The sequence below is a fragment of the Tachypleus tridentatus genome, chromosome 1 (genome assembly GCF_004210375.1).
Source record: "Tachypleus tridentatus isolate NWPU-2018 chromosome 1, ASM421037v1, whole genome shotgun sequence".
In the NCBI taxonomy this organism is placed as follows: domain Eukaryota; kingdom Metazoa; phylum Arthropoda; class Merostomata; order Xiphosura; family Limulidae; genus Tachypleus; species Tachypleus tridentatus.
In genome coordinates, this window is record NC_134825.1 from 139,544,574 (window position 1) to 139,565,850 (window position 21,277).

General features: G+C 32.0%; 1 protein-coding gene across 2 annotated transcripts in view; it reads left to right on the forward strand.

Moving 5' to 3' along the window:
- Positions 1-21,277, forward strand: part of Spg7 (SPG7 matrix AAA peptidase subunit, paraplegin) — an 80,818-nt gene that overhangs the window by 30,671 nt on the left and 28,870 nt on the right. For both annotated transcript variants that reach the window (XM_076455055.1, XM_076455063.1), the window contains exons 7-10: positions 5,657-5,806; positions 5,997-6,141; positions 12,260-12,368; positions 18,615-18,679. In XM_076455055.1, coding sequence (XP_076311170.1) covers positions 5,657-5,806; positions 5,997-6,141; positions 12,260-12,368; positions 18,615-18,679 — 469 coding nt within the window. The remainder of the gene's footprint in view (positions 1-5,656; positions 5,807-5,996; positions 6,142-12,259; positions 12,369-18,614; positions 18,680-21,277) is intronic.

Consider the following 21,277-nt stretch of genomic DNA (forward strand, 5'->3'; position numbering starts at 1 on the left):
CACTGATGTTCAGTAATGGGCATAAAATTGTCTACATCTGTGTGTGAGTGAACGGATGTTAAATGAATTTTATTGGAATGGTATTTTTCATGTAAAATAAATTCAGCATTCGTTTAATGGAAACCTAATATCATGAAATTATTGGTAGGTTTAAAAACAAGGATGCTTCACAATTTTTATCTTCAGCATAAGCCCATCAAAAATAATTACTAACATCTCTAGTGTAAGTTTGTTATCAGGTATGCCTAAAATTCATTAATAAAAAGAGAGATAATGAAGTTCTAAATGACAATAGTGTTATAAACCTAACCTTCATGTAAGAAATAGCCAAATATTTGGTATAAACAGTTCATTATTGTGTTCTTGATTAGGTCAACCATTGTTGTTATAGTGACAACTCTAAGCAGAGATTTTGTGAGTGACATTTTGGGCTCACCTTACTAAATGTTTTTGGGACATTCTTGTGCTTTTAACCCAATAATGATGACATGCTTGAGACTTGAGCACAGAAATAAGTTTCACTTAAGTAATAAAACCAATGAATAAAATTGTTTAAAACTTGACAAGAACTTTTATAAAACAGTGTAGTTTGAGAAAAATAAAATATTTAATTTTTTTTTTTGCTATTTCAAACAAAAATCTGTTATTTAATGTAATTATGTGCACCTAGACTCTGAGTAACTCAACTATGGGGTGATTTTTATATTAAGTATAAAAATATTATTTATTATCTCTCAGTTTTCACATTTCGTTTACATAACCTCTAGAACCTACTAAATTAATATCAAAAGTTTTAAAGGTAAATATATATATTTTCCATTTTCTCTACCGTACCACTAACTAATTATTAACATTAACATACAGTACAATGAAATGCTTAAATTTAAAGAAAAAACAATATGTGCATAACTTATAACTTTTTGTTGAGTAATATTAAAATATTTTCTTTGGTTTGTATGCAAAATTTCATGTCTTTACCTTTTTACTTATAGGTAATTTGTTATTTTCCTTTCTTCTTCTCTATATCTGATTATTTATGTCAACACACATCAACAGGTGTCTGTGGATGATAGAACAGTGACCTTGGCAAAATGTTGTTTGCACTCATAACTTTGTGAACAGGTGTTTAGTAAGCCAGAGAATAAATTTATCAAATGTGAATCTTAAAACACAGATAATACATATTAAACTAAAATATAAAAGGAAAACCAAAATACAGTTTAACTTCTCTTAAATTAACTTGTATAGAGTGAGAAAAAGTAAACAAACACTATGGGGACACTACTCTAAACAATTGACTAAGCTTTTTGGACTTTCTTTGTAAAAGGCAAACAACACCTAACTTCCCTACCCTCATTTCAAGATATAGTGGGAAATCACTTCTTTATATTGCCATTCAAGTTTAAATTGTCTGTTAACAACACAGCTTCTACTTTGTAAATGGGCATGGCTTATGAAGAACTGAGGAAGTTGTACAGTGGTTTGCTCTAAGACAAAAGTTCTTGGAATGTACTTGAATTACTGAGAAACAATCTATATATCATACTTGTGTTTGCACAATACTGCCTACATTACACACACAGTTTCTTCAATACCAGCTCTTAAGGTTGAAATTCGTAACTGCAAGAATGGAATGATGTACCAAAACTCAAGTTTAATAACAATATTTTAAAGGATGTGTTTGAAATAAAGAAATAAAAACTACAGTAGTATATAACCTTGAATTATAATGTATTTCATAATGATAATTTCATTAAAATGAATTGACATTGAAGTGGTTTAATTAAATTTTGAATGTAACATGATAACATAGGTTTTAAAAATGGTGTCATCATTACAGGTTTTAAAGGACAGTCAAGACTATATACAGTACTGTTATGAATATAATATTAACCCTTTTAAAATATAGGTGAAAGTGCAGATGTTACATATTTTTATGGAGTTGCATTCAAAATTTAGTTAGTCTGTTTTATTATCAGTAACTTTGCATAAAAACTTGGTTAATAAATCAAGTTTTAATATTATGTTAGTTTTAAGTTCTTAGTTTTATAAGGAACTATTTTAAGAAATCCCCCTTTTCCACTAGTATGAGAACTATAACATTTGATCTCTAGGTTTTGCCTATTCTCTAGTATATTTAACACCCTTCCATGAAGTGCTGAATTTAATTTAAATGATTAAATATATGTTTGTATAATAATATAGATATTACTAAGGCAGAGCATAAACTTTATAGTTTACAGCCATATTTTTTTTTATAAGCTCTAAGTTAAAAAATCAGATATGTTTGTCATAACTCCCTGACACAACCTCTTTTTCACAAATTGCTTGTAGTTTACTCTGATTTAAAATACTGTATTACTTAAAACCAATAGAAAGTCAAAGTTTTAATTATCAAATGACATGTTGTTTTCTGAGTGGATTTATTTTGCTTTCAGTTCAAACTTTATTCCCACAGGAAACATGTCAACAAGCTTAGTTGAATTTTTAAAGGCTTTATTGCACAGTTAGAAAGCCAGGAAAACTGTTTGTTTTTATGTGTTATTATATTGTATTCTTAGGTGCAGTGTTTAAATAAAACGTCATGTAGTGTGATAGTATCATTATTTTAAAAAGTAAGCTTAAGCTTTCTTCACAGGCAAACAAACAAAACAAACAGAAAATTACTTTATTCCTTGTTTTTCATGTGTATTTATTACAATAAAAAAACTTCTTAGTTTAGATAATGTTGTCTAACCTTATCACATAATAATAAATTATTCATGGGGTATGCTGGGGTAGTAGTTTGTATGTTACATAATTTAGTAGGGTAATGTGAGGTACGTTTTTGTTGAGCAGTTTACAGTTTATGAAGCAGGATTGCCATTTAGATGTGGTTCAAAAGGCAATAGAGAAATAAAATTGAATATCAGCAGATGTATCTACTATTAGACACTTTAATCTACTTAGGATAGAAAGTTGTGGTTTCTTTTTACAATTTGTAGTCATTTCAGAAAGAAACAAAAAAGAGTGGTGTAGAATTATTTTCTAATTCTTTTAATGGTTGTGTATTTAAATTTTATTTTGTTATTAGTGAAGTATTTCAGGGTTTTTGCACTTTCTTATTTGCCTTAATGATATGTGCATAATTAGTAAATTTGTGAAGTTTCCGTATAACATGTCTTGGGTATTTGTAGCTTAAGAAGAGGTAAATTATTAATGTAAGGCTTCCCTTTAATAAATCCTTCTTGGTTTTCATTTATAATATCATATTTCACTAAGTGACTCTTAAAACTTTCATTATACTATAATGTGCCCAACTACAGAACTAAGACTAATTAGAATGGTTGATGGTAAATGAAAAGGTATCACTTTTGTAACCAAAAACTTTTAAAATAACTTAGGATAGTTTATGAAGAGCATTCAAAATGATTTTGTTTAAGTATACAGAATTGAGACAATTCGGCAGGGGTTTGAAGAGAAATTGACAGATAAATTTGTGACAAGTACCTTGATTCTTCAATGGATGAATCCTGTTGAAATGTTCCTAAGTAGCATGATCATGTTCAATGATACAATGTAGTATTTGAGAGTAACAGTATGTATATATAACTGGTGAAATGAGAACCCACACCACCAACCAGAAGTATGTAGAAGGCTAAGTGAATACCAATGATTGATATGGTATTTCACAATAAAATACTTGACATTCATTTGTAATTCTAAAATGTAAACTGTCAACTGGACTCATGTACCAGGACATTTTGTTTTTTTTTAAACTCACAAACTTGAAAACTGACAGTGTAATTGATACACATCTATTCCAATAATATGGGGTACTACCACATTTTACATGACAAACTAGCCATGGGGACCAAAAATATATATGTAAAAATGGCTGGTTTGGGTTGAGAAAATTTTTATGTAGAGGCAGTGTCTTAGAAAGAAACTAGCAAGAAAAATTAATTTAATAGCATTCCACAAATAAACTTTTATAAAAACAGTGTTTAACACTATATTTTAAGTTGTATTGTCATGCCACAGCACAAAAAATATGCAAAGAATTCTCAGTAGAACAGAGAGCTTACATAAAAGCTTAATTGATGATGGTTGGACTCTCTAACAAATTGCTGCAGACTTGAAATGTTTCCCAAACACTGTCAAGTGTATATATCCTAGATTGTGAGAGCAAGACAGGTAAATTTGAAAATTGAAAAGAATAGTCAAAATATTTCATCTCAATGATCTTGATATCTTCATTTATGCAGCCAACATTTAAAGCTTGAGATAAATGACCATGTACCAGATTACAGAAAAAGTGTCCAAATATACAGTATCAAAAAGACTCAGCAAGGATGGAATACTTGTTCATGTAGCAGTTAAAAAACTTTTCTTTAATCTCCAGATATTGTGAAGATACTGAAATTTGCTGAAAAGTACAAAAACTAGACTGTTGATGATTGGAAAAGATTGTTATGAATGGTTAAACAATTGGTTCAAAGCATAGGCTATACATCCAGCAGAAGAAAGGTGAAAAATAATTACTTCAATGTATTACACATACCATGAAGTATGAGGGAGGCAGTGTGATGGTTTGGGGGTGTTTTTCTTCTGACATAACAGTAGATATTTGAAATATAGAGAAAATAATGGACCAGTGCAAGTACCTTCAATAATGATCCATCATGGTATACCCATTTGTTTACTTATCATTGGTAAAGGGTTCTACCACCAGAGAGATAAGATGATGCCAAACACTTACCAACCTGTGCAGAAATTACTCAGGTAAGAAAGAAGTTGCCAGTCTCTATCAAATGATGCAATGTCTCCCACAGAACCTCAGTCTCAACCCAGTTGAGCAGATCTGAGATTTGACAGATCAAAAACTTGACAAATCAAAAGTTACCTCCAAAGAAACTCTGGGAGTGTATTAGAGACATCTGAAGTAAAATCTCAAAGGACTCTGTTTAAATATGTTGCATCAATGCCTAAAAAGACAGCTGCATTTATTAAAAGCAAAAGGTGGACACACAAAATATTAACTGTTTGCTGAACTTGAGCACTTCCACTGAGTTTCTGTTGTACTAAATATGTAAATTAATAAAGTTTTGGTGTTTCTTTTGTAATTAACCTTCTGCTCTTCTTTGAAAGTAGCCAGAATAAACTTTTGATATTCATTTAGAAGGTTCTGGAAGTTATGCAAATGAAATATGAAAACCATAAATTGAAAAAAAATATTTTTAAACTTAAAATGAAAATCATCTTGCACTTGAACTATTTTAACAGTTTTAGTGCAAGTATTACTATAAATAAATAATATTTTTATTATAAAGACAATTATAATAATGTCATTCTTTGTACACTAAATGGTTACAAAATTTAACAAAACTGTATGAAGTTTTGGAAAGAATGCTAAAGTTACTATATATTTTTGCATGAATGTCCTTCCCCAGTCAAAGTGATGCAAGCTGTTCTTGAAGGTTTAACATCCCTTGTTTTGATAGTGGATTATCATGTATTCTTGTTGCAAATGTTTCCTGAAGGCAGAATGATTTGTAACAGGTGTGTAAGCTATACTTTGGTTGCCAGTCTGTTAAAAGAGGGACCCTGTTCCATACCATATTTGAAGTAATACATATCACTGTGAAATAAACTAGAATTTTAATTTGTTTTTCAGTCACAGTTAGGCCGTGCTAAATACACAATAGTTGACCCTCTTAACCCTTCTGGTAAAGGAGTTCGCTTTAAAGATGTAGCTGGACTGAAAGAAGCAAAGGTGGAGATTATGGAATTTGTAGACTACTTAAAGCGTCCTGAGAGATATAAGGTATGTTTTTTGTTTAGTGATTTTTATTGTGCTCTGTTTTATCATTTATATTGTTATTTCAGAAATCCACCATAAGTCAGTTAATAAACAGTATTCTTTCTCTATGTTGTAGTGATCTGTATTTTGTAATATTTATTTTATAAATAGCTTTAAGTTACTTTCAGTTTTCCTTATTTTATGATTTTATCAGTCGTTAGGTGCCAAAATACCAAAAGGTGTTCTCCTACTAGGTCCTCCAGGATGTGGTAAAACTATGCTTGCAAAAGCAGTGGCAACAGAAGCTAATGTTCCTTTCTTAGCAATGGCTGGATCAGAGTTTATTGAAATGATTGGAGGTAAGTATATTTAATATATATATAAATATATAGTATATAATATAGTATATAAATATATTAAGTATATTTAATAGTGCTTTTTGCTCTGAATTGTTAAATTCAATGCATCTAATTTTTCTGAGAATTATGATTTGAATTGTTTCTAAACAGCTTCAAGATATAAAGTTTTGTCCGTGTTTTGACTTAGAATCTGTACACTGGACCTGTGAAATAATACCTAGTGTATAGCAGTGTGGGGAGGAGGGAGTTATTTTTGGGACTTAAGAAAGAAAACATTCTGAACCATTCTTAATTATTAGAATTCTCAAACTGTAATATACACATATAGCTAATTGGTAATGTTATTGCAATGATCAGAATTTCACTTATCTTCCTGTTTTACTTTAATTGCAATATTCTTGTTTTGATAATTATGGGTTTCATGTTCTTGTGTATGTTCATGATGGAACATCTATTCTTTTTGTTCTGTAACAGTGACAGTAAAAAAAAAAAATCTTCATCTTCATTGTCTGTTGACTAGGATTTTTCAGGAAGTTCTAATTCCAAAATTGTTTCCACTGGTCTGATTTTCAAATATGGGACATACATACTGTATTTTAAATTTTAAACTAATTATTCTTTTCCCTGAAAATTCTTGTCTCATGTTGGAAGGTTCAGTTTATAAATCTGTATCTTACATCTCTTTCTTGTTTTAGGGTTGTTTCTCTTGTTTTTAGAAATCAGCTGTCATATTAATTGATTTTTAGTGAGGTGATATTCCTTTACACATCTTAATTATAATGTTCTGGACTCTTCAAATTGGAGTCATTGTTAGTATTCTAGTCATTGTGATTTGTCTCATTTTTGAAACTTTCTTCAGAGTATTTTTTAGCTTGCAACTACTCTGATTTTCCTGTTTCTTTCATTCAGGATAAAATTTTTACTTTCCAAAATGTCCCATCCACAGCTATCTTTCTACATTAGCTTTCCATATCTAAATATCTAAGCATTAGTCTTGCATGTTTCAGTCTTTTATACTCCAATTAAATGGTCTTGGTAGAATCCTAATTTGCAATTTTCTCCACCCTCATCAATGTGCTCTCTATCCTTGTACTATATATAAGTACCTCATTTAGATAATGTAATCACTTTTTCTCAACATAGCATTGATCATGAGTTTTTTCCTGATGATGCGTTATGTGTCCTCCTTTTAGGTATCGCAATTTTTGTGCTGACTTTAGGATTTCAATATAATTAGAGTTAAAAAAAGAAAAAAAGATGTGATATTTGCAGGTATGAATTCCTACACAGTGGTACCTTGGTTCTTGAATGACTCCCTTCTCGAACAATTCGGTTTTTGAACTTATTGTTTGAGAAAAAAGTGTCTCGGTTGTCAAACATAAACTCAGTTCCCAAACTGAGCTGTTGTGACCCAAACCCTCGAAATAACCCATCTGATGACCTGAACAACACTTCAACCATTCTTGGCCCATGCCAAGCTTGCCCAAAACATTTTACCCGCACCTGTCACTTCGTCCACACCCCCGCTAAAATCTGCTGTGAACGTTCTCGTTTTTCTCTTTGTTTTGTTTTTTGTTGTTTTTCTAAATATTCTGATTAAATAAGTCACCATGGGGTCAAAGAAGGATAATGGAAGCAGCAAACCAAAAAGAAAAGTTGTTAGAGCCACAATAGAGGTGAAAAAAGATCTCATAGCAAAGTATGAGAGTGGTGTTTGCATGTCTGATCTTGCTACACAGTTTGGTGTGGCAAAGTCTACAGTCTGCACCATACTGAAAAATAAAGAGGTCATCAAAGGAGCTGATGTTGCAAAAGGAGTGACAGTGCTTACAAAACAAAGATCACAAACAATGGAAGAGGTAGAAAAGCTGTTGTTGATTTGGATAAATGACCATCATTTGCGAGAAAGCAAAGCAGTTGCATGCTGACCTCCTGAAAAACACCCCTGGAACGAGTGCTGATACAAGTGATGCCTTTAAGGCTAATAGGGAGTGGTTTGAAAAATTTAGGAAGACAAGTAGCATACATAATGTGGTGAGACATGGGGAGGGTGCCAGTTCTAACAAAGACGCTGCTGATAAACTTGTTAGGAGCTGATGTTGCAAAAGGAGTGACAGTGCTTACGAAACAAAGATCACAAACAATGGAAGAGGTAGAAAAACTGTTTGTTGATTTGGGTAAACGAAAAAACAGTTAGCTGGTGATAGCATTTCTGAGACCATCATTTATGAGAAAGCAAAGCAGTTGCATGCTGACCTCCTGAAAAACACCCCTGGAATGAGTGCTGATACAAGTGATGCCTTTAAGGCTAGTAGGGGTGGTTTGAAAAAGTTAGGAAGAGAAGTGGCATACATAGTGTGATGAGACATGGGGAGGGTGCCAGTTCTAACAAAGACACTACTGATAAATTTGTTAGGGAATTTAAGGACTATGTAAAAGCTGAGGGTTTTATTCCCCAACAAGTATTCAACTGTGATGAGACAGGCCTCTTTTGGAAGAAAATGCCAAAGAGGACCTACATCACCAAGGAGGAGAAGTCACTGCTAGGACACAAGCCAATGAAGGACAGCCTAACTCTATTGTTATGTAGTAATGCAAGTGGGGACTTAAAACGTAAGCCTTTGCCTGTGTACCATTCTGAGAACCCGAGGGTTTTTAAGAAACATAATGTCCTGAAAAGTAAACTAAATGTCATGTGGAGGACTAATAGTAAAGCATGGGTAACCAAGCAATTTTTTATGGAGTGGGTCCATGAAGTGTTTGCCCCAAGTGTAAAGAATTACTGCAAGGAAAAACAGTTGCCACTCAAGGCACTTCTTGTGATGGACAATGTACCTGCTCACCCACCAGGCTTTGAAGATGGGTTGGTGGAAGAGGAGTACAGTTTCATTTCAGTGAAGCTCTTGCCCCCTAACATGACTCCTGTCATTTAGCCCATGGACCAGCAGGTCATATCAAACTTTAAGAAACTCTACACCAAAGCACTGTTTCAAAGGTGCTTTGAAGTGATCTCTGACACAGAGTTAACCCTCAGCTAGTTCTGGAAAAATCACTTTAATATTCTCCATTGCTTGAGAATCATAGACAAAGCCTGGAGGGTAGTGTCTTTGAGGACCATGAACCCAGCCTGGAAGAAATTGTGGCCAGATCGGTAGCAGATGTGAGTGGTGATGATGTGGAGGAGTTGGTGGAAGACCACAACACTGAGCTCACATCAGAAGAACTCCAAGACCTTCAGAAGGAGCAGCGACAGAAGGCAACTGAGGAAGTATCTTCAGATGAGGAGGAGGGAAGGGAAGATGTTCCTAGTTCACTGATCAAGGAAATGTGTGGAAAATGGGGAGAGTTGCAAAGTTTTGTGAAAAAATTTCACTCTCACAAAGCTGTAGCAAACTGCAGCATAAACCTTTTCAATGACAATGCCGTGTCTTACTTCAGAAACATTTTAAAATGCAGGCAGAAACAAACCTCATTAGAAAAATTTTTAGTAAGAAATACATCTAGTGAGTCTCAAGCAGGTTGTAGCAGTGCAAAGAGACAGAAAAGAGAAAGAACCCCAGAAGGAGAGTTACCAAACAATATTAACCCTCCTACCCTCCACGTTCCTCACCACCTTTCACTTACACCATCAGCTGTCCTCAGCGCAGGTAAAGTGCAGTTAAAATTTTATTTGTTGTTTTTTATTGTGTTTATAGTTTTTGTGGTTGACTATGCATGTCAGTATTATCTCAGTATTATCATACAGGTATAAATAAGCAATATTTTTACTTAAAATGCTTCTTAATGCATAATTTTTGGAGGTCTGTTATGGATAAATTTAATTTACAGTATTCCTTATGGTAAAAATTGATTCGGTTTTCAAACAAATCGGTTTTTGAACAGCCTTCTGGAACGGATTAAGTTCGAGAACCAAGGTACCACTGTATTACTTTTATCAGCAATGTCACTAATCTTACCTCCTGTACTTCTTTGTTACCTAGTATCTCTCTAACCTGATGGATGCTTGTACTAGGATTGAGTGAATCTTTTTTTCTATGTTTACCTTCCTTTTCTTCTTCTTTCTTTGCTACTGACCAAAATCAGTAAATCATGTTGTTGAGTTTTCCTTGTCACTTCACAAGAGCTATTTCAACAGTGATTTCCCTTGATGCATCTTTTATCTGTAGTAGATCCTATTCTTCTATGTTTCAGTAGATATCTTCTACCATCCTAGAATACCCATCTTCCACAATGGCTACAGCTTTGAGGCTGGCTATTATGTGGTTTTTTGTAAGAGAAGCCATATTGTTTCCTTGGATAGTTCAAATATTATTCTTCCTGGCCATCTTACCAAACTCCTTGAGCTATTTTCAGAAGTTCCTATCATAGAAATCCTGATTCTTGCTTTTGTTTCATGACCATGATTTATCATTGTTTACTGCAGGCTACAGAGCTGCCCTTTTTGTCACCTTTAGATGTCACAGAAGTATTCTCTATTTCTCTTATCCCCATTCATTACAGTTTACTACAGCTGGGACTTTCACAAGTTATTATTTAATCCCTTCTTGTTTTTAACAAATGTGAACAATTTGTAGTATTCTTCTCATAGGTGATTCTGCATTTATGTGGTTTCCTCCAGTTGGTTCTCTTGGCATGTTATTTAAGCCTCTGCATTTATCCAAGTTATAATTCTGCCCCTTACACTGGTTTTTTATGAAAGGGTTCTTTAGAAGTGGGCAGAGTACGCCATCTGATGGTTAATGATACCTCATTGAGTTTCTTTCCAGTCTGTCCATGCACATCCATGTGTAGTGTTACAGAAATCCGAGTTGGGACACTTGTTCTCAATAGATATTTCATAGGTTCAACCAGGATGGGAGCATATGTGTTTTCATTTTTTTTTCCAGTTCATTTCATGTTCTCATTACAATGCCCTAGATTTGTTGAGCCTCTTTTTTGGGGCAGTTCTCATTCTCTCTTGAGCATTTGCTGATTCAGCCAGTTGTGTGACCCACAGGTCTTTTAAGATGTGGTTGAAAGGGTTAAAAGTCCCAGGAGAAACTCTTGCTTATATAATACCAGAAAAATATTTTTATTACTCGATGTGCAACCCCCAACTTCTCAAATATTTTATCCTGTGTGCATGTAGGTTTGCAATAGGGGTCAGAATTTTCTCATCATGGAGAACTTTCTTTTTCTCCATTCTCAGGATGCAGATACAACATCATGAATATGTCGCATGCAGATCTAATGCACTGGTGTCACGAGTAATTGGCTAATCTTTATATAACAGGGGTCATTCATCCTCCTGTTGAATGCAGTTCTTTGAGTGAATATTCTGTTTTGACTCTGTTTTCTCACTCACGTCTTTGCTATGAATTGTGATCTGTGATCTTTTTTTTTAACTGTCCAATATTAGCTTTCTAAGATTCCCAAGTGTGAATACTCTCACTATAAGTAAGTCTACTTGATTTGAATTTTGCATTTTTTTATAATTAAAATATGTATATACTCAAATATGTACTCTGAAATAAATTCACAGCCACCATCCCACTACTTTGAAACATAGTTTTGCATCACAACAGAAATTAAGGAATATGGGGGAAGAGCATATGTAATTTATTTTTGACACCTACTGTTACTTGTATGAAGGAAATTTAGAACTTTGAGTCAGTATGGTTCTTTACATCATGAAGGTAACTCAAGGTCAAGTAGGAAACATTTTTAATGTTTCTGAGTTAAGTCTTCCTGACTAGAAATTGAGTATAATACTGAAAATTTAAACTTTTGTAGCTCTATATAAATTTTTGTTCATTTTATTCGTATTTGAAAAGAGAAGACTCTTCATAAAATTTTCTTGTATTTACAAAAATAAATACTAATCTTATCCATAGCCCAAGTGGGACTTTTCTGTGTCTTACAGCTTTTTAAACCATTTTTTGTTCTTGAAGATTTCACTTAAATTTTGTTGTATTCAGTGTTTATTACTAATTTGTATTTCATTTATTATCCAGTTATGTTCTCATATTTTTATTTTTTTCTAAATATGATTATTGGTTAAAAACTGAAAAAAGATTTCCACCAAAGGTTTGTAAGTGAGAAAAAACATTTTTCACATTTGTTTATTTTTCTGTTTCAGGGTTAGGTGCAGCTCGGGTGAGGGATTTGTTCAGAGAAGCTCGTAAGCGAGCTCCTTGTATTGTTTATATAGATGAACTAGATGCTATTGGTCGACGTCGAGGTGCAGGGCAAGTATTGTGTTATTTGAAATAATTGTATCTGTATGAAGAAATGTTTTATAGCATACCTTTATGTGATAATCAAAATATGCTACTTAGTAACATACTGTGCATATTTCCAATGTTTATATACATTATAAATTTACCTTTGCATAGATTCATGTGCCAAATGTATTAAAGTGGTATCAGAGAGAGAGAGAGAGGAATGCACTGTCATTTCATTCAAACAATTTTGTATGGAATGCAAGGCAGTTAGATAAAAAGCAAGTTGAACAGTTGAACTGAATTGTCTTTTTTTTTCTCATTTAGATAGTTCAGTTTAAAAGAATAAATGTACAAATGACATGAGAAAATTGAAATATATGTCTTTGTTGCAAATGTCTGAACTATGGCTTGCAGAATGACAGCAGTATTTTTTCAGTCATTTTTAAAAGTAGAAATTTGAGAAAATTTAAACAACATTATTTGTACAAAATGTTACTATACATCAGAGCTGCCTGAAATGTATAATTTGATTAAGACTAACTTTTTGTTTAAAAAGGTCTGTGATTTGATGGAAAGCAAACAAACATAAAATTTATTTTAAAATGTTTGTCTATCTTAGCCATAGTTTATAGCAGGGATAGTCAAATTTACTTGATGTAAAAGCTACATATGATAAACTTCAGACGTTTGAGAACATGAACAAATATTACACACAATGTTTTATTGTTATATGCACATTTTTTTACATAAATTTTATATAAATATTAAGACATACATATAAGTAATAATATTTATTCATGTATGTTGTTTTTAAACTGCTAATTTGTATTAGTTTCAATAATAACAAACTAAACATATATATACCAAATGTTTCAAAATCCTAGCTTATTATTGTTTTAACTATATTGAGCATATTTAATATGGTAATGAACTATGGAAGCATCTAAGAAAAATATGCAAATTTGTATTTCATTAACATTAAATGTCAAAAATAAGAATAAAAGGGATAAAAACAGATATTTTTAATGGTATTTATTGTCTTAGTAAATATCTGGTCAAAACATGGAGGAAAATATGTAAAACAATAGAATTAGAGATATTTTCATCACATGCCACCTTACAAAATTTTAGTCATTATAATATTTTTATGACACAAACAGATATTGATACAATTTTTAGGCTATTAACTGCTAGTAGAAGTCTTGTGAGTTTCCATCTTGGTAGTAAGTTGTTGAAATTCTGGCAGATATACTGTTAAGGCTGTACCAATTAGCTCCGTCAGGTGTTGATTTGTAAGGATTGCACGATGCTTTGACTTCACAAACTTCATTACAGAGTACGGTGATTCACAGCAGTATGTTGTGCTGAAAATTGAGGTAAGTCACACTGGCTTTCTTCTGTTCAGGATATTTTATTTCTGGAACTTGCTTCCAGAACTCAGTTGCAGAATGAGATTTCTGGATCATCTTTGGACAACCATCAATGATCATATCAACCATGAATGGATTTACAAGAAAGGAGAAGCAGGGCTTCAGCTTCTGCAAGTCTTCAAACCTGTCTAGGAAATTATCAAGCAGTCCTTTTAATTTATTTTTGTATTCTTCCAGATAGTGATCTTTTATTTTGAGATTGGGAAAGTAACTGAAGTTTCTTGACAGTATGTTTCTTTGAAAAAGTCTTAATTTATTTTGAGAGCTGAAAATTGTCTGAGTAAGATAGGAAACAATCTCATCCTTCCCCTGAAGTGCCAAATTGAGAATTTGTAGATGATTCATTATATCAGCAAGGAACATTAACTCTTGCATCCATTCATCATTTCCCAATTGAGGATAGAATTTCTTTAAAAAAACGTAATAATAGGCTTCAACAGATCCACAAACCTATTTAAGACATTGCTGGTTGACAGTCACCTCACAACATAGAAGAAAGAGACATCACTTGGTTTATCTTCAAGCTCCAGTTCTTCAATAAACTTTTTGAAGTGTTGGTGGGTCTTCCCATTTAAACGTATGAAATTGTCAATTTCATAACTTCTTCATACTTGAAGTATCTGGCTGCTAGGTGTTCATGATGAGTGATGCAATGAACAGGGAGAAAACCCACTTGTAAAGAAAAATATATATGTAAAAACAACTGATTCAGGTTGAGAAAAGTTTTTTATGTAGAGGAGTAAACAATGTTTCAACTTTCTTTGGTCATCATCAGGTTCACAAAGAAAGAAAGAGGTAACTGACTGATAGCTGACCACATGTTTGAAGTGGGTTGTATAACTGAGTGTAAGAATGTAGAGTCCGTGCTTACATTTTTTATTATATTTACTAATGTAGGTATAAAGGTGTTCCTATGTATTGGTTTATTTTGGGCTTGAGTTGTTGTATAAGTAAGGCTTCTTTAATTTGCATTTGTTTATGTTTGTTTCTTTATTTAGTATTTGAGTGTTTTCTATGGTTATGTTGTGTTTATTTGACTTGCAGTGTTCGGAAAACGTGTGAAGGTGACTTTTTGTGTTCTTTGAATCTGGTTTCCATTTTTCTACTTGTTTCTCCAATATAGAAGTCGTGGCAGTTATCACATTGTATTTTATAAATAATGTTGGTGTGGTGTTTGTCAGTATAGTTTTTACATAGTATAGACCTCAGTTTAGTGCCTGGTTTTTGAATAAATTTGGTATTAACTGGAATGTCATAATTTGTTACTAGTTTTTGTCAAATGTTGGTTATTTTTCTGCTGAAGTTGGGACTATATGGTATCCAGCTGTATATGGTTTCATGATTTTTTAATTCATGGGATATATTTACTTTTGTTGGTTGATTTTGCTTTCTGTCTAGATGTGTGCGTATAATGTTTTCTACGGTTTGTGGAGGAAACTTATTGATGTTGATGAAGTCCCAAGGAATGTATAGTCCAGTATGAATGATTTTTTCATGGATTCCTGCTCTAAATTGTGTATCGGTTCTTGTAATTTTGAGGTTAGAAATGATATTTGATTGCTTTCTTCCTGTTCACATGTGAAGTTAATTTTGGGATGTATAGAGTTAATGTGATTGAAAAAAATGAAGTGTGTTCTGTAGATATGAATCCCGCAATCGTGTCATCTACATATCTGTACCAGTATAGTGGTGGATATAATGCTGTGTTAATTGCTTGTGTTTCAACTTGTGTCATAAAAATATTGGCTAGAACTGGTGATACTGGGTTGCCCATGCTTAGGCCAGTTGTTTGTATATAGTTTTGGTTGTTGAACATGAAGCTTGTCTTCATCGTGGTGAATCTATGAGGGTTGCTAAGTGGTTGCTGGGAATGTCTATTGATGGGTTAGGGTCTCGGATGTAGAGTTCTAAGGCTATCTTGCAGGCTTCGGTGGTTGGGACTTCTGTAAAGAGGGATATAACATCCAAGCTGGCCATTAAGGCTTTATGACTAAGTTGATTAAGGTTAGACTTGAAATTAAAAGAGTCTTTGATGAATGAGCTGGCTGATGTTACATATTTGGAGAATGCCCATGCTATGTATTTACCAAGATTGTAATTAAATGATTCATATGTGGATATTATTGGTTGTAATGCACAATCTGATTTATGAGGTCTGGGGATGCTGTATATTTGTGGTGTGCATGAGTTGGTCTTGCATAGGTAGGAATAAAGTGTTTTTGAAATAGTGTATTGGCTTTTTCTTTTTAGTAGTATTTTGTTTAGTTGCGTTTCATGTGTCTTTATTGGATTTATGTATATTGGTTTAAATTTGTTTGTGTCTGATAGGATGTTCTTCATTTTTTGGATGTATTCATTTGTGTTCATTATGACTGTAGCGTTTCCTTTATCTGCTTTTAAAATTTTTATGTTTTTGTCTTGTTTTAGGTTTTTAATGGAATTAATATCTCTTTTTGTAAGATTGTTTTTAGCTTTCTGTTTTATGAGAAAATTCTTTGAAAAAGTCATTTAAGATGTTGTTTTTAGGTGTTTCTGGAAAATTCAAATTTTTAATTTTTTCTGGCAAGTTTATCCATTGGAATATCAGCATTTCTAAGGTTCTTTCAAGTGCATTTTTAATGTCAACATCATGAGTTGTTTCTTTTAGTGCCACTAAGTCCAACATTTATTCTTACACAGTTACATCAGGAGAAACATAATGAACAAATACTGCCAGTTATGGGTTGTCTTGAATGTCTGTAGATTCGTCAAGGGCTAAGCTGAATGCAAGGGAATTCTTTAAATCATTTTCATTTTGCCTGCAACATCAGCAGTGATCTGGGACACAAGTCTCTCTGTAGTGTGGTGTGAAGCTGGTGTTTGTGCTATTAGTTGTTGAAGGTTTGTGTCATTTGGATCTAGCACTACAACAACTTCAGTTATATTCTTAACAAATTCACCATCAGAATATGGGTATTTAGCACAAGCAATACTCGAAGACATAAGAAAACTAGCTTCAGTTGTTGTATCAACTTCCTTACTGAATGCTGTCAACAGTGTCTGCTGGCTATTTAGTGATGATTTTAACACAGTTAACCTGTTTTTCATAATTTTGGTTCCGGTGGATAATCAGACAAAAATTTTTTTGTAATTTGTTTCATAGTGGCATTTCAAGTTACTGGCTTTGTAATGACTGAGAAACAAATTGCAGATAAGACACAAAGGTTTACGTATCAGAGGGCATGTCATCATGTTTATAGACTTGTATTCAAAATTTTATTAAACTATTTTATGAACATATTTCAATAAATTTGACATCAAATTGTAATAAAATGCTATCATTATACATTTAATTTTGTTATTTAAAAGTAAATATTAAAAAAGCTAAATATTGATTTTTGTGTATCACTGGTATGCCACTTCCTCTTATGAGCCCCTTGGTACAACTGTTGTTTCTTGAGAATTAAAAACTCACATTACTTCCTGTCTTTTCTATTTATTGAGATACCATTATGTTTAGTGAATTCACTGCAGTTGCTCTGCTTACTTTTTATTTTTCTATGTTTTAAGAAAAATAACTGAAATTTAATATTTTATTTGTAAATAGTAATAATATAAATGCATGTAATTTATGGTAATTGAAATTTGATTGTATTTGACAAAATATTGGTACTAAGACTATGATGTACTGTGTAAAGGACAATATATGCTATTTGATACAGTAACATGAGCTTCTCACATGCTACATGATATACAACTTGTATGGCACTGTTGTTGTTTAGAGATGGTTCAGAGGTCAATAAAGCATGTTTATCGTTTCAAAACTTTAGCTGTTCAGAATGAACATTTGTAGTTCCCTTTTTACTATTTGCAGTCATTCTAGAACAAAAAAAGGATAATCTAATTTGTTCTTTTTTTTTTATGGTGGTTATGAGGTTAGTCAAATTGATCAACCCCTTATAAAGTCATGATAGTGAAAACAACAAATAAAATGTAAAGTTTTCATAAGAAAAACAATTGATATGTAGTTATTAAGAGGTAAAAGAGATTATTCAAATTTGGGAAATTTTATGTGAAGGAAAGTATTTTTAATCTTAAAATTATGTTTCAGTCTGTACAGTCAGTATTCCTAAAGAAACAATTTGCTAGAAAATCTTTGATTAAAACATTTAATACTTCATGAACAAAACTTTTTATTTTGTTAAGATATGCATACATTATCAAAAGTTATAGTACAACTATTCTCATGGTTACTTTGGTGGTTACCTATAGTCAGAGAACTAAGAAATATTAAGTTTTTTGTTTCTGTAGTTTGTATTAGACATAATTTTATCTGTTTAACAGTTATATACTATATAAAGATGAAGCATGAAGGAAAAATTGTTGTTTATATAAATATGTATTTGGTCTCAAGGTGATATCCTAACAGAATGAATCTGTTGCTAATGCATATGATAGAAAATCATATTATAAGCAGAGTATTCTGCTTCTTTTATAACATTGTAACTAAAGAGAAAGATTTATAAATTTGAAAGTAGTTTGTAAATGTGTATTCAAGCATGCTTATATGGTTGACATACAATTTTGTATGTGTACCAGTGGGGTATTGATAAGAGTTTATGGTTGACATACAAGTTTGAAAATCTACCCACACATTTACATACATTAATTTTCATAACATTCCTGAGGTATGTTCAATATACAGTTTGTTGATGTTATTTCTAGGTACAGTGATTGTATGCAACATTTAGCAAACGTTACATGTTTCTTCTCATGCATGTGTCAAATGAGCATATGTGGAGAATTTTCTTGTGTATAGTACTGATTGGTGATTTTCTTAAACTTTTTTTACACTAAAAAGGAACTTGGAGGGTGCAACAGGTGAAGAAGAACAAACACTGAATCAGCTGTTGGTAGAAATGGATGGTAAGTAAGTTTCATAGATTAAATTTAAAAAGTAAATTCATGAAATGATAGTCTGTGACTTCTAGTATATACTACTGTATATGTGAAAGCTTTTGCAGGGAATATTCACTTAATCACTTAAAAATAACATATACTATGTTCATATTATAAAGAACCAAGTCTTAAGATGTTATTACAGTGATTTTCAAAATCAAGAAAACATTTCAAGAGCCATATAGAGTTGAGAGTACTTGATTCAAAGTTACAGATTTTGGATTCAAGCATTCACACCTTGAAAGGAAATTGACATGATGGAGCACATGCATAATGAGGGTTTAGTTTAGGAAATCATTAGACTTCCTTTTTCACCTTATGACATAATTCATTTTCCTTATACTGGCCTTAACCTTTGTTCATAACACTTTTCTGATGGTCATTGTCAAAGGCCACATCTCATTTGTTGTTTAAAATTTTATTGAATTACTATTTTATGAATTTTTCTCCTTAAGTTTGATATCAATATATTTAATGAATCTGTGCAGTGGCCCCCTACTCACATCTTTCCATTTTTGGAAACAGTCCCTTATATACAACTACTTCTATATATGACTTGTGAATAACCAGTTGGAAACTCAGAATGTCTCTTTACTGATTTCCTTAATCATTTTCAAATATGGCATCCTCTCTTTCATTCAAGACAAACTTTCATCCCTGTAAGTATGTTTGTGGTTTTGGTTTATTTTTTTAGATACAAATACAACTTAGTTATTAAACTTGATAAATTATAATAGAGTTATATGATATCAATAAAGTAATTTATGATTTTTTAGTTATTTTTGCATATGTAAAACCTAAAAAAAACTTTATTTCGTTCCACATCCTCTAGTGCAAAATTTCTTAAGGCTTAGTTTAAGAACTTGTTTGTAAATAATAATAATCTATATACATATACAATTTATAATAATTGAAATGCGATTGTATTTTACCAAATACTACTGCACTAAAACACAGTCAAGACAGGTTACTTTGTAAAGAACCAAAGGTCAGTTTTATGTTATTGGGTATGGTAACATGAGTACACGTGTGCCTCATCATTGTAACTTCTGTATTATTAGCCAGGCACAGCTGAAAAGTCAGTATAATAAAAATAGTAAATCTATATAGATGTATAATGTTATGAGATTTAAGCTATTTAGTCTTAACATTTATGTTTTCATTTTTTAATCTGTAGTCATTCTACAATGAAAAAGGTAATTTGTATTCATTTCCTTATTTTATATTGTGGTTACTAGATTGGTCAAGTCAACTGAACCCATATAGAGATTTGTTAGTGAAAATGGCATAAAATATAAGGATTTTTTTCTTAAGAAACAGTTGAAAAAACTGTCTGGACATAATTGGGATTTCACATGTGCAATTTTAAAATTTTCTGATACATAAAAGTATTTTTAACCACAAAATGAAAATTGTTTTGTATATCAAGTAGGTAACATGTAGAATAAACAATTAAAAAACAGCCATGAGAAATATATTGATTAACGAATGATAAGACTTGAAAACGTCTGATATTTTATGCATGAAAACCTTATAATGTTTACTGATAAACTTTAAATTTTATGAATATACACTTACTAATTTAAAAGTCATAACATGAAAACTGTAACAAACACAAAATGGTTTCAAGGTTGGTGCCAAGAACCAAGTCCATGCTGAAAGAGTTAAGTTCTTAGCCAGCATGTACATATTTCTTTATGGGCTTCAAAGAAAGTAGCCTATTTAAACAGTATTATAGAAACGTGTACAGCTGGCTTGTAATGGCTTAGAACTGTATGTAAACCATTGGTTGAAGTGTATAACCCATGAACCTGTGTGCTACTCCACTAAGTCCTGTATATAAAAGAAAATCATTACTGTAATTCTGTCTTGTTTCTCTTGATTTTGACCATTTCATCTCATTGGTTTTCTTGCTCTTGATCCCAGGAACCAGAAATGGTCACAAAGGTCAAGAGTCAATCAACAACTTGTTAACATATACAGACATCAGTGTGAATAAACAGTTATTTGTCCACTTGTTTTCTTTCACTGTCCATGTTTAATTTATTCTTTGCTTACCATTTTTGAACTACACTGTAAAGGTAACTTACAGATTTTCTGTTTGACATCAGTGTAACTAATTATCGCACACATTATTGTCTAACCATATAACTCCTGTTTGTTTTGTCCCCTCCTACCTCCAGAAGTTTCCAGCCTATTAACTAGACTGTTTTTCTTCTCCTCCAACTAGAACTTGCTTTTAATAGACATTATTTCAGAAATTTTATTATTTCAGAGGTGTTACGTTTAGTGTAAAGCAACACATGGAGCTATCTATACTCTGCCTATGGTGAAGAATCAAATTATAATAATGACAACTCTTCACAACGATGGTTTTCAAATAATAATTTCGTATCTATTGTTAATGAAAGTTTTATAGAAAAACCCACATCCTTTTCATGTGTTTCTTGACACTTTGTTTTTATGAAAAAAAAGTTAGGGATTGAATAAAACGTTTTCAAATATATTATTTAGGGAACTTTAAACAATATTAACTATTGTTAAATGTGTATCCATGATGTTTGC